This window comes from Garra rufa, chromosome 4, assembly GCF_049309525.1.
Source record: "Garra rufa chromosome 4, GarRuf1.0, whole genome shotgun sequence".
In the NCBI taxonomy this organism is placed as follows: Eukaryota; Metazoa; Chordata; class Actinopteri; order Cypriniformes; family Cyprinidae; genus Garra; species Garra rufa.
Window position 1 is genome coordinate 33,675,668 of NC_133364.1, and position 13,824 is coordinate 33,689,491.

The 13,824-nt window shown below is 36.4% G+C and overlaps 1 protein-coding gene across 1 annotated transcript; it reads right to left on the minus strand.

Moving 5' to 3' along the window:
* Positions 1-200: 200 nt before the first annotated feature.
* Positions 201-3,478, minus strand: LOC141333913 (uncharacterized). Its single transcript, XM_073839066.1, has 2 exons — positions 3,122-3,478; positions 201-1,619 (listed from the first exon to the last, which is right to left on the minus strand). Exons 1-2 carry the CDS (start codon positions 3,204-3,206, stop codon positions 409-411), a joined length of 1,296 nt encoding a protein of 431 aa, XP_073695167.1. The 5' UTR covers positions 3,207-3,478; the 3' UTR covers positions 201-408.
* Between the last annotated feature and the right edge of the window lie 10,346 nt (positions 3,479-13,824).

Here is a 13,824-nt window from a genome sequence, read left to right on the forward strand (position 1 = left end):
AGCGCTATCCTATTGCGTGGCGAGGAGTTTGAAAGACAACCGTTTATCCCACCCCTCCGGTTGAGCCCTGTCTATGGAGAGTGCCCAGACCCTACATTTATGTGGGTCTGGCTTGCCAGGCTACGGAAAGATCCCATGCATTCACCCAAATGGGAAGAGAAGTGGTCCAAAGTGAACAAAAGAGACTGTGATACAAACACATTTTATTTGTGATCCGATCAACCAAAACACATTTTAAACCCAGGTGTAAACAAAGCCAAAAATCGCTTCTCAGAAATTTTGAATTATATCAGAGGTGCTTCTGTGATCCTCAAGATTGTCTTGTTCGAGTTGATGTTACAGCAAAGACTTCTCTCTGGTGTTGTTGCATGACTCACATCACACTGATAACATAAACATACCGTTCTCTCATGTGTGAAACCTCATGTGGTATTGAAGTGCTTCTTTATATCTGAAACTCTGTCCGCAGTGACCACATATAAAAGACTTCTCTCCAGAGTGAACTCTCATGTGTCTGTTAAGAGTTCCTTTTTGCCTGAAACTTCTTCCACATTGCTGGCAGGTGAAAGGCTTCTCTCCTGTGTGAATTCTTATGTGGTTTTCTAATTGTCGTTTATAATTAAACCTCTTTCCGCACTGGGAGCATGCGTAGGGTTGCTCTCCAGAGTGAATTCTCATGTGGACTTTAAATTTTTGTTTTTGACAGAAACTCTTTCCACACTCAGAGCATGTGTAGGGTTTCTCTCTGTGAGTCCTCATATGAATTTCAAGGTTTCCATGTTCATCAAAACTCTTTCCACACTGATCACACATATAAGACTGATCTCCATTGTGAATTCTCATGTGTCTGTTAAAGATTTCTTTTTGAGTGAAACTTACTCCACACTGTTGGCAGGTGAAAAGGCCAGTGTGAACTGTCATGTGGCAATCAAGCTTTCCTTTCCGTTTAAAACCTCTTCCACACTGTTTGCAGGTGTAGGGCTTCTCTTCAGAGTGAACGGTCATGTGACTGTCAAGGTTTGCTTTTCGGTTGAAACCCCTTCCACATTGTTTGCATGTGAAAGGCTTCTCTCCAGTGTGAACTCTTAAGTGTCCTTCAAAGCGTCCTTTACGATCAAACTTCTGTCCGCACTGAGGGCATGTGTAGGGTTGCTTAGTGTGAATTATCATATGGTCTTCATAGATTTGTTTTTGATGGAAACCCTGTCCACACTCAGGGCATGTGTAGGGATTCTCTCCAGTGTGAATTCTAACATGTCTTGTAAGACTTTCTCTACGATTGAAATGCTTGCCACACTGTTTGCAGCCATAAGGTTTCTCTCCAGTGTGAACTCTCATGTGGACTCCAAGGTATCCAGGTTTAGAATAACTCTTTTCACATTGTTGACACGCATAAGGTTTCTCTCCTGTGTGAACTCTCATGTGTCTTTCCATTTGAGTGAAACACTTTCCAGACTGCTGACGCATGAAATAACTTCTTCCTGTCTTTTCAGTCCTTTTCCTTAAGCTAGACTTCTCAGTCTGTGAACAACTAAAAGATTTTTCTCCATTTATGAAATCATGATCTTTCTCTTCCATTTCACTCAGTAATTGACTCTCCTCTTTCAGTGCCATCAGGTCTAAGGTGAAAAAAGACAAATAAAAGTTAACCCCAATTTAATGACACAAAACAGACAAACAAAAATTTAAATCACAAAATATATTACATTTAATGACATAATTACAATTCCAGTATAAACAAAGGAACATGGAAGACAGAGAACTTTATCAAGCAGTCTCTGGCATTTTCATAAGCATCCTTTAGCATTGTGTATAATATATTTCTCCCTTCATCATATTTCCTATAGAGTCGCAATCATAAGTTAACTTAGATGCTCATGTCTAAAAGTGAGTTTTGCCATTAAAATGGTTTTAATGTCTGAAATATTTATGCTAGTTGATAGCCTGATATGAAAACAACTTTTACTTACCTCTGTCACATGAAAAATGTCACTCATTCCTAAAGGTGCGTTCACACCGGACGCGAATGAAGCGGCAAGCGCGAGTGATTTACATGTTAAGTCAATGCAAAGGCGCGAATAGCCATCCTGCGGCGCGAAACGCGCGAATAGCGCGGCGCGCATTGAGCGTTTCAAGCGATTGCCACGCCATTCGCGCGAAACGCGCGAGTTCAAATATCTGAACTTCGGCGGAATTCCGCGCCGCGGTAACCAATCAGGAGCTTGCTCTAGTAGTGACGGAGGCAGAAATCGGAAACAACAATGGCGGACAAAATCACCGTTGCTGTCTGTGGTTCCTCGGAGCTGTACGATACATCTTTGGACTTTTGTAGAAACAGGAATAAAATGGATCTTGCTAGGAGTAAAGTGAGTGAAGAGGTCGGACAATCTGGTTAGTTTTAAAAAACGCTCTTTACTCAATTTAACCTACATATACATACATATTGAGACTACAAGCAAGCTAAAGCTGGCAAATTCAGCTCATTCACCTATTTTACAACTACTTTCCCGCTGACGAGTGGCAGAAGACCCTCCCTTGACGCGAATTCGCGTCTGTTGTGAAGAAAATGTCACGCGCGAGTGACGCGAATTTCACCGCGCAAATTGCGCGAGTAAACTGAAATGTTCAAGCGTTCAACTACGCGCGAATAGCGCGTTTTTTCCGCGCAAGTCGCGTCCGGTGTGAACGCACCATAACAGAGAACATTAACATTTAAATATTGGGAGACAAGTCTTTAAATCATTGGTCTCAAACTCAATTCCTGGAGGGCCACAGCTCTGCACAGTTTTGCTCCAACCCTAATCAAACACACCTGATCCAACTAATCAAGGTCTTCAGGATTACTAGAAATTATTGAGCAGGTGTGAGTTGGAGCTGGTAGGAGCAAAACTCTGCAGAGCTGTGGCCCTCCAGGAATTGAGTTTGAGACCTCTGCTTTAAATGCTGTTTTTAATCAGTGCACTAAGAAGAGTAGTAAATGGGCTTTAAGAAAAAGTGAAGCTGATATCCTTTCATAAAAGAAAGCTGCAGGAGGGCAGACAGTGTAGAAAAACACTTGCCAAAAGCAAAGGCATTGAGAAAATGTACATAGCACAGTTCAGCTTTGAGAATGAAAACCAACCTGTTTGTTCCTCAGTATCTTCATGTTTGACTTTAAATACTTCTTCGATCTTCATATCTTCACTCTCTTCTTTAATAAATGACATCTCTATAATAGTGTGTCACTCACGTGGATCTCAGTTGGTCGACAATGATTGTTCTCTGTGTTTGGAAACTTTGCCCTGTTTAAAGATAAGAATAATTAACAGGGGGAAAAATATCTGCGTGCATCTCAGTCAGCTCTAGTTCAGTAGTCAGTGCACTAGTAAGGGAGTAAAAGTGATAGTTGATAGACTTAAATGATCTGATTAGACAAACACTCAAAACTTACCTGCTGAAAAAAACAGCATATGCTGGTTAGGTATGTTTTGGTGCTGGTTTATGCTGGTCCTTTGCTGGTTTATGCTGGCCCTTTGCTGGTCCTTTGCTAGTTTAAGCTGGCCCTTTGCTGGTTTATGCTGGTCCTTTGCTGGTTTAAGCTGGTCCTTTGCTGGTTTAAGCTGGTACTTAGCTGGTTTATGCTTAGCTTAAACCAGCAAAGGACCATCTTAAACCAGCAAAGGACCAGCAAATGACCAGCTTAAACCAGCAAAGGACCATCTTAACCCTTATGCGGTCTTCGTTTTGGAATCACACTCATGGTCTTTGGGGTCAAAAACTTAAATTTTGTAACAAAATAAAAGGTAACAAAAAAAACAAAAAAAGTTTTTCCTGTTTATTAATGTTTTTACTCCACATTTGTGCAGTTTTCGCAGTTTTTATGCTATTTTTTAAATATATATAAATTATTAAATAAATATATATCTTTAATAGGTTTATATGCAAAAACAGCTTTTTATGTAAAATTGACTTTATAAAATACCCACATTTTAAACTTTCATTCATGGGGATAGCGTGGATAATTTGATATGGTTTAGTGTAAGATTTTTGCCCATTTTTTGGAAAATGCCGTTTTAAAAGTAAAAAAAATATAACTTTTACCACTAGATGGCTGCAGAGCACTACTATTAACTAATTGCTATTTGACCAACAATAAGATATCTTTTCACAAGTTTTTTCAGTTGAATTCATATCTACATATTATGAAATCACAATTATTACGATAAAAAATACTTTTTGACAAAGTTAAGCATTTTTTGTACTGAAACAAAACCAGTTCTATTACATATTGAGTTGCAGTACAAAACATGAACATAAGAATGCAACAACAACATCTTTTTTACTTTTTATTTGACAAATTATAAGAGAGCAGTTTTTATGGTCTCCAAATGTAGTCCTGTGTGTTTCATGATATGTAGATATGAACTCAACTGAAAAAACTTGTGAAAAGACATCTTTCAGGTGGTCAAATAGCAAAAAGCATATAGTGGAGCTCTGCATCCACCTACTGGTAAAAGTATTTTTTTTTACGTTTAAAACTGGATTTTCCAAAAGATGGGCAAAAATCTTACACTAAACCATGTGAAATTATCCATTTTATCTACATGAATGAAAGTTAGTCATGTGAGGTTTTTATGAAAGGGAATTTTACAAAAAAAGCTGTTTTTGTGTAAAAACCTATACAAAATATTTGTTTATTAATTTATATATATTTTAAAAATATCCTAAATCCTCCAAAAACTGCACACATGAGGAGTAAAAACATTAATAAACAGGAAAATAACATTTGTTTTGTTTTTTTAACTATTATTTTATAACAAAAATTGCATTTTGTTTCCAGAGACCCCAAAGACCACGAGTGTGAGTTTTTTTTTTACACCAAGATAAAATCATGCTATCAATCCATTTTTTTTTTTTTTTTTTTGTAGATCTACAAAGTGTTTACAGTTTTACAGAGTCTCATGTCTCTTGGACAAAGAGAACATTTTTTAAATTTTTCCAAACGCCTTTTGGGGTAAAAAATACCCCGAAGACCGCATAAGGGTTAAACCAGCAAAGGACCAGCAAATGACCAGCTTAAACCAGCAAAAACCAACATAAACCAGCAAGGGAACAGCTTAACCCAGCATAAACCAGCAACGGACCAGCAAAAACCAGCAACGGACCAGCTTAAACCAGCAAAGGACCAGCATAAACCAGCAACGGACCATCTTAAACCAGCAAAAACCAGCAAAGGACCAGCAACTGACCATCTTAAACCAACAAAAGACCAGCATAAACCAGCAACGGACCATCTTAAACCAGCAAAAGACCAGCATAAACCAGCAACGGACCATCTTAAACCAACAAAAGACCAGCATAAACCAGCAACGGACCATCTTAAACCAACAAAAGACCAGCAACGGACCATCTTAAACCAGCAAAAGACCAGCATAAAGCAGCAAAGGACCAGCAAAAACCAGCAACGGACCAGCTTAAACCAGCAAAAGACCAGCATAAACCAGCTAAAACCAGCATCCCTGCACCAAAACATCCCTAACAAGCATTTGCTGTTTTTTTAAGCAGGGTTTAACTAACTATTCCGTTTTTATTAACATTTAATTATTACACATTTTTAAAAACCCGCTATTGTATTTTAAGGCTGTCATTAAAACAGCAAAAAAACATTTGCAATCGTTTGTAAAAGTTGCCATTACTCAGGTTTGAGTTTGTTCTCGTTGCATTTCCACTGTTTTGAGCAGCAGAGAGCGGCGAATCGAACGATTCAAAACAGTGAATCATTTTGTGCATCAAATGATTCAATTGACTCGGATTTGGAATTCATGTTTACGATTATCTGAACCACTAACAGAGAGAGAAACCAGACGCTGTGACTTATAATAAATAACGTTCATTATTAAATAAAATCTTACAATGTTACACGCAATAATTATAAAGATTCAATTGCTTGTAAACCATATAAAATAGACTGAACGCTTTGTATGAATTTAAACACTTTAAATGGTTAACACTACAAACCTTTCTTCAGCTGAAAGCAAACACTGGTGCAGGAGCGCGCCGCAGGCCTATGACGTCACACCACCAGATCAAAATAAAAGTCCTGTTCACGCGCTTCTGTGTCTATAATCTAAAAAGTGCATTGATATTTACAGGGAAACACATTTAAATACTAATACGTATGTCAGTGGTATTCTGAGTTTTATTCTTGGTGAAATACATATTAAAATATATATAAATACATTAAAAGTATATATATAAAAAAATCTAAGTACTTATTTATTTATTATCAGATTTTCCAAATGTATTCATTCATGTATTTGTGACGTTTATGTCCACAATTGTTTCTTTCAATGTTCCTTTAACATTTACTTGAATTTCGTATTTATTTATGCATCATGTCATATTTAGTTCCAGATTTATTTACTATGACATTTCCTTATTTCGACCGTGGTCAGCAAGGGAGAAGCTCTGAGGCCACAGTAGCGCCTTGTATTGTGACCAACCAAAAAACAATTGTTTTAGTGTTTTTTGTTATTAAAAGTGCCAGGATGGAGGCTGTGTAGTTGCAACTTTTCCGTCCCTCACAAACTTTCATGCAAAACTTTAATATACATGTTAATGATTCTGTAATGATTTTACATTTGAGTTGAGAATATTCACTTTATTTTAGCTAGTTAGAACAAAATGTGTCTCATGGTCAACAGACCAAAGACAGAAAAAAAGATGCTCATTTAAGCATTTATTATATACATTTATCTTTTTCAGGTACCCAAACTTTAAGGAAAAGTAAAGGACATACATGACCAAATGTCACCACCTGCACTGAAAAAAATGATTATGGCCCCAATTAAATTAAGCATGATTCAATTTCGCTAGTTTAAATAATAAAAATTTAGTTTTTGATTTTAATTAATAAGTATTAATTGGTTTTAAGCAAATTACATGTGTTTTAAATCCAAGCCATGTGAATTAATTAAACTCAGTTCGAAAATATTAAATAAACTTTCTGCGCATGTGCACAAATGCACGTTCTCCCTGGCGCCAAAAGGAGTTTCCAGTCACGACTCAGTCAGGTTCACGGTGGGAACTTTTCATTCCGGACCCGGAGTTTTCATCATTCGGTCGATTTACACGGTGAGTAATATTTATGTGAGTAATAATGTAGTTTAGCACTGTTTATTACAGTAAATAGTTTGTTCGCTGTATAAATAATATCTGGAAAATGAGTCTTTGGGAGAAATTCCGCAGCGACCAACGGACGGTCACATATAACTTACACAATAACACAAATAATACTTTTTTATGTGACAGAATGTACTTTTAAGATATTTTTGTATGAAAATGTAGTTGTATAAGCCTAAAATACGCCGTTTATTTGAAAGGATAGCGTCTATTTAAATGCTTAAGCGCTTTCGGAGATGCTCAGGCCGGTAACGTTATTGGTGTTCCCGCCTAAGTTAACGTTACCACAGCCAGTCCTTCGGGAATCTGCCGGCTTCTAATGTGGTTAAACATGACATATAACGTTAAATCCTTTTGGACGGGTCATCTTTAATGTCCTTAACTTGTTTGTTCAAGAGCAGTTTGTTTTGGCTGAAGGTAAGGTAGTGCTTGCGTGATACCGAAAAAAATTATTAACTTCTGTGGCAACTATTGCATTTAAAGCAATGATGGGCAGATCGTATCCTTAACTGCGTGTTTGTACTGTAGAATTGTTTCCACCGACTCAAACTTTATTTGTGGTGTTACGTTAGATGTGTTTCGTTCATACTGGACACCATCACAACTCCTAATAAGTTAACTATGCCTTGTAATAGAAAGTTCCAGGAAATCAAAAATATGGACGAAGGCATGAAGTTATGAGGGGAATTTCCAGTTAGTTCCTATCAGTAAATCTCACAATATAACATTGGATTTCTGAATGTTTTTAGTGTTCACAATTGTAATCATGTGAACATGCCCCTTTTTGCTAGCTTTAATGGTGCAGCATGTAAACTGTTTTAAACTAGCAATAATAATTATTGTGTTTTTACTTTCATTTGAGGGACTCTCTGCATGTTCCTGTGACTAGGACACATACCATTTCCTTGATGCCAAAGGAAGTTTCCAGGTTCATCACTTTCCTGAAGTTGTATTATTCCAGCAATATGCACAGTAAGTATTTTTAGTAATACTAAAATAATAAAGCATTTTAAAATAGTAAAGCATTTTACAATAAACAGTTGACTTTAATGAAATATATCATATAATGTAATATGTTATGTTCCACAGATCACTGCTGTTTTCCAGAAAGGAGGTCTTACTGGGAGGAAAATGGTCAAATATTTCGGCATTTTACAGGAGGTATGTATTCATTTATCAAGTGTCTTTTCCTTTCCCATATGTATTATTATTTAACACAGTGATGTCAAATACAGTGTCCAGACAAAAATGTCTCTGCTTGAATTTAAATTCTACTTAAATTTCAAATACTAAAAGGGTTATAGTTGCCCAAAAAATGAAAATTCTGTCGTTAATTACTCACCCTCATGTCTTTCCAAACCCAGAAGACCTTAGTTTATCTTCAGAACCAAAAAAAATTTTTTTTTTTTTTTAATGAAATCTGAGAGGTTTCTGGACTTGCATAGGCAACAATATAACTGGCCCAAAAACGTACTAAGGACATAAGTGTAACCATTTATGTGACATCCGTATCTTTACAGAGCTAAAGAATAATTTTAATGTGCAAAGAAAACAAAAATTGCCTCCATTGTCAAGACTACAATGACATATGCGTGTGTTTTTCTTTGCTTATAAACATGGTTCAGCCCATGCATGTTCATGTCAGCAACACCAAACACTTGTGTCATGGTACTCTCATGAATGGCAGACGGTGGCGCGGAGGAGTCTGTATTTTTGTTTTCTTTGCGCACAAGTATTCTCATAGCGTCATGAAATTACTGTTGAACCACTGATGTCACATGGACTATTTTACCAATATCTTTAATGTGTTTCTTGGCCTAAGAACATTTCAGCTGAGTTGCGTTGCTGTCTATGCAGGGTTAGAAAGCTCACAGATCTCATTAAAAATATCTGAATTTGTGTTCCATTTGCAGATTAGGAACAACATGTGGGAGATATACAAATAGATTTGTCAGTTTTCTTTCTCATCTGCTTCCTTTCACTTTAACTTAAAAAAAACAGCTGTTTATGATGACATACTGATTTGTTTTTGTGCATATTGGCTGGTAAATATCAGTTGATACCCAACCCTACTAATAACAGTTTCTTTTTATTTAAATATAGGACAGTCAAAGAGATGACTCCATGAAAGACCTACAACACATCACCATGGGCATACCTGTAAAATCCATTACAAATTGCAGTTTGTTGCATGACATATGAACAGTTTTAGCACTATTGTTTTATTCACTATTGAAAAAAATACTATATACTGTTTAATCACTATATACTGTTGCCTGTTTCCACATATTTTTTATTAATTTTGCAATTCCAAGTCCGCACTCAACAATGTGGCCTCTTTCACCTGTGAATTTTTGTTAATTTTTATTTTGTGAATGTGCAACGTTAAGTAAGCACTTGTCTTCCAAACACTTGTTGTATATACAACTAGATAAAAAGTTTGTTAGCAAACTTTAAGTTGGCTTGAGAAAGCCTAGCCAGTAAGTTTTAAGTAGTTTTAAAAGCTTTTAGTTTAAAGAAAGTTTAAAGGTTTTCAGTTTGAAATAGTTTTAGTTTGATTAATAAAGTTTGAAGATAGATAGGCTAGATAGATATAAATAGTTTGAAAATAGATAGATTTATAGATATAAATAGTTAGAATATATAAATATTTTGAATGTGAATAGAAGCTAAGGTGTTGCTATGCGGTTGCTAAGGTACCCAGGGTGGTTGCTAAGGTGTTGCTATGCGGTTGCTAGCATTATTTAAGCAAGACTAGCAAGTCATTAACATGATTTTTAGCATGACTAGCAAGTCGCTAGAATGATTTTAGCACGACTAGCAAGTCGCTAGCATGATTTTAGCACGACTAGCAAGTCACTAGCATGATTTTAGCATGACTAACAAGTCGCTAGCATGATTTAAGCAAGACTAGCAAGTCGCTAGCATGATTTTAAACATGGCTAGCAAGTCGCTAGCCTGATTTTAGCATTACTAGCAAGTCGCTAGCATGATTTTATCATTATTTTAGCATGACTAGCAAGTCGCTAGCATGGTTTTAGCATTATTTTAGCATGACTAGCAAAGTCGCTAGCATGATATTAACATGACTAGCAAGTCGCTAGCATGATTTTAGCAAGACTAGCAAGTCGCTAGCATTATTTAAGCAAGACTAGCAAGTCGCTAACATGATTTTTAGCATGACTAACAAGTCGCTAGCATGATTTTAGCATTATTTTAGCATGACTAGCAAAGTCGCTAGCATCATATTAGCATGACTAGCAAGTCGCTAGCATGATTTTAGCAAGACTAGCAAGTCGCTAGCATTATTTAAGCAAGACTAGCAAGTCGCTAACATGATTTTTAGCATGACTAGCAAGTCGCTAGCATGATTCTAGCATGACTAGCAAGTCGCTAGCCTGATTTTAGCATTACTAGCAAGTCGCTAGCATGATTTTAGCATGACTAGCAAGTCGCTAGCATGATTTTAGCATGACTAACAAGTCGCTAGCATGATTTTAGCATTATTTTAGCATGACTAGCAAAGTCGCTTGCATGATTTTAGCATTATTTTAGCATGACTAGCAAAGTCGCTAGCATGATTCTAGCATGACTAGCAAGTCGCTAGCATGATTTTAGCATTATTTTAGCTTGACTAGCAAGTCGCTAGCATGATTTTAGCATGACTAGCAAGTCGCTAGCATGATTTTAACAAGACTAGCAAGTCGCTAGCATGATTTTAAACATGACTAGCAAGTCGCTAGCCTGATTTTAGCATGACTTGCAAGTCGCTAGCATGATTTGAGCATTATTTTAGCATTACTAGCAAGTCGCTAGCATGATTTTAGCACGACTAGCAAGTCGCTAGCATGATTTTAGCATTATTTTAGCATGACTAGCAAGTCGCTAGCATGATTTTAGCACGACTAGCAAGTCGCTAGCATGATTTTAACACGATTAGCAAATCGCTAGCATGATTTTAACACGACTAGCAAGTTGCTACCATGATTTTAGCACGACTAGCAAGTCGCTAGCATGATTTTAGCACGACTAGCAAGTCGCTAGCATGATTTTAGCTAGACTAGCAAGTCGCTAGCATGATTTTTAACATGACTAGCAAGTCGCTAGCATGATTTTAGCATGACTAGCAAGTCGCTAGCATGATTTTAGCACGACTAGCAAGTCGCTAGCATGATTTTAGCATTATTTTAGCATGACTAGCAAGTCGCTAGCATGATTTTAGCACGACTAGCAAGTCGCTAGCATGATTTTAACACGATTAGCAAATCGCTAGCATGATTTTAGCACGACTAGCAAGTTGCTACCATGATTTTAGCACGACTAGCAAGTCGCTAGCATGATTTTAGCACGACTAGCAAGTCGCTAGCATGATTTTAGCTAGACTAGCAAGTCGCTAGCATGATTTTTAACATGACTAGCAAGTCGCTAGCATGATTTTAGCATGACTAGCAAGTCGCTAGCATGATTTTAGCACGACTAGCAAGTCGCTAGCATGATTTTAGCATGACTAGTTAGATAGATAAGGTTTGAAGATAGATAGATAGATAGATAGATAGATAAGGTTTATAGATAGATAGATAGATAGATAGATAGATAGATAGATAGATAGATAAGGTTTGAAGATAGAACAAACAGACATGGACTTTTGGTCAATGAAAGTCTATGGGACCTTTTTATGATTTTTAATATTAATTTTTAAGAAAACCATAACTCAAAACAGTCTGAAAAGATATAGCACACTAAGTCTGAACAGTATGAAGATCTGACCCGAGTTTGGAGTATGTAGCTTGAACGGTCTAGGAGGAGTAGGAGTCCAAAAATTTTCCGCTCAGAAAAAGAAGAAGAAGAAGAAGAAGAAGAAGAAGAAGAAGAATAAGTTTAAATAGGATTTCAGTAAATTGGCTTTCCCAAGCCAACTTAATTAAACTGTTACTGAATTTACATTTGATGACATTAAAAATAAATTCAAAACATTAAACTTGTTGTGTGTATTTGCAAAGCCATTTAAGAACCTCTCCTTAAGAAAATGATTTTTTTTAAGGTAAGTGATTAAAACAATTTTGAAATTTAGTCAACAAAATGTGATTATTTAAATGTAGCTAAAATAAATTGATTGCAACCACTTACCTTAAAAAAATTGAGTAAATTCAATGAATATTTTTTCTTCAGAAACAATTAAATAAATTAAGAGGAAGTAGCATATTTAAATTGGGCTGAAATTACTCATTTTTTAATACTAAGTTAACTAAATAAAATTGTTTAAATCCAAATAAATGTGTTTGTTTAAATTTAGATCAAATCAATTGATTGCAACCACTTACCTTAAAAAAAATTGAGTAAATTCAATGAATCATTTTTTTCAGTGTAGTTAATTAATTCATAGGGGTCAAGTTGTGGTTTTTTAATGAGTGGCTTAATAACAGCTATTTTGAAGGTTTTGGGGACATATCCTAATGATAGTGACGAATTAATAATATTCAGAAGAGGATCTATGACTTCTGGAAGTACCTCCTTTAGTAGCTTAGATGGAATAGGGTCTAACATACATGTTGTGGGTTTAGATGATTTAGATGAATTGTATAAATACAAGTTTATACAATTCCTCCTCTCCTATAATAGAGAATGAATGGAATTGTTCCTCAGGAGACCTACAACGCATCAATCTGATGCGATACTGTAGCGGGCGGCTGTATGGTTACAATTTTATCTCTAATAGTGTCTATCTTGGAGGTAAAGTACGTCATAAAGTCATTACTGCTGTGCTTTTGGGAAATGTCTAAACCTGTTGCTGAAAGGAGCAAAGCTGTCTAGATTCCCCTGGAATGACTGGGGTAAAGGTAGGACACTATTAAGCCTGGTAGTACTTTAAAATAACAATAAATGATAATTTATTACATTATTTACAGTTTACATACAATTATGCTAGTATGAAATAAACGAAGATGAATAAACGAACTAAATATCCATATTGACATTTATGTGTATCTATTTCACATCTCTAGGAAGAGCCTCATAAGCTCGACAGCCGGTTTACCAGAGAGCAATGAAGCATTTTAGGGCTGCAGTCCTAGATGAATCTCAGGAGGTGCCTGTAGGAGACTTCACGGAGGAGGCACTGCTGGGTGGAGTAGCAAAAGAACATGACTATGCCTACCATCCTTCTCCTGGTTAGTAATTCAAAAACAGATTAACAGGTTTTTCTATGTGGCAATAAATTACTTTGTAACTATAGGGTTCGTTGGCAGAGCAGCTGTGCTTACTGTAAAATGCCTTTACAGGAAACTCATCTTTAATAAAAGCCAAGAATTACTGTCAAGCTCACTAACAAATAACATCCAATAATGAAGACGAAGTGAAAACTAGTATATGACTCAATGATAAACATTAAGGTATATGTTTTTTCTTGCTTTGAAGGTAAACTGGATGCTGCCACAAAGAGAATTCAAGAGTTGGAGCTTCAGGTGTTGTCACTAGAACGTGAAATCCAGCAGCTGACAGTTAAGCAGCAGCAGCAGCCTCTGATTTTCAAGTTCTGTGTCAGAGATGAGGACTTTCGTTTGGGTTTTTTTAGCGAACCGTACATTTAGTCGGAAGACCACCTCTCGGTTTGGTCTACGATCAGTTTGCTTCTGAGTGTCTGAAATCGACTGGAGTATTAACAAA

Excerpts from the sequence above, each read along its gene's own strand:
- LOC141333913 (XM_073839066.1), bottom strand. The coding sequence starts at position 3,206 with ATGTCATTTATTAAAGAAGAGAGTGAAGATATGAAGATCGAAGAAGTA. Across the intron at positions 1,620-3,121 it reads AGATACTGAGGAACAAACAG|ACCTGATGGCACTGAAAGAG; the intron begins GTTGGTTTTCAT and ends TTTTCACCTTAG.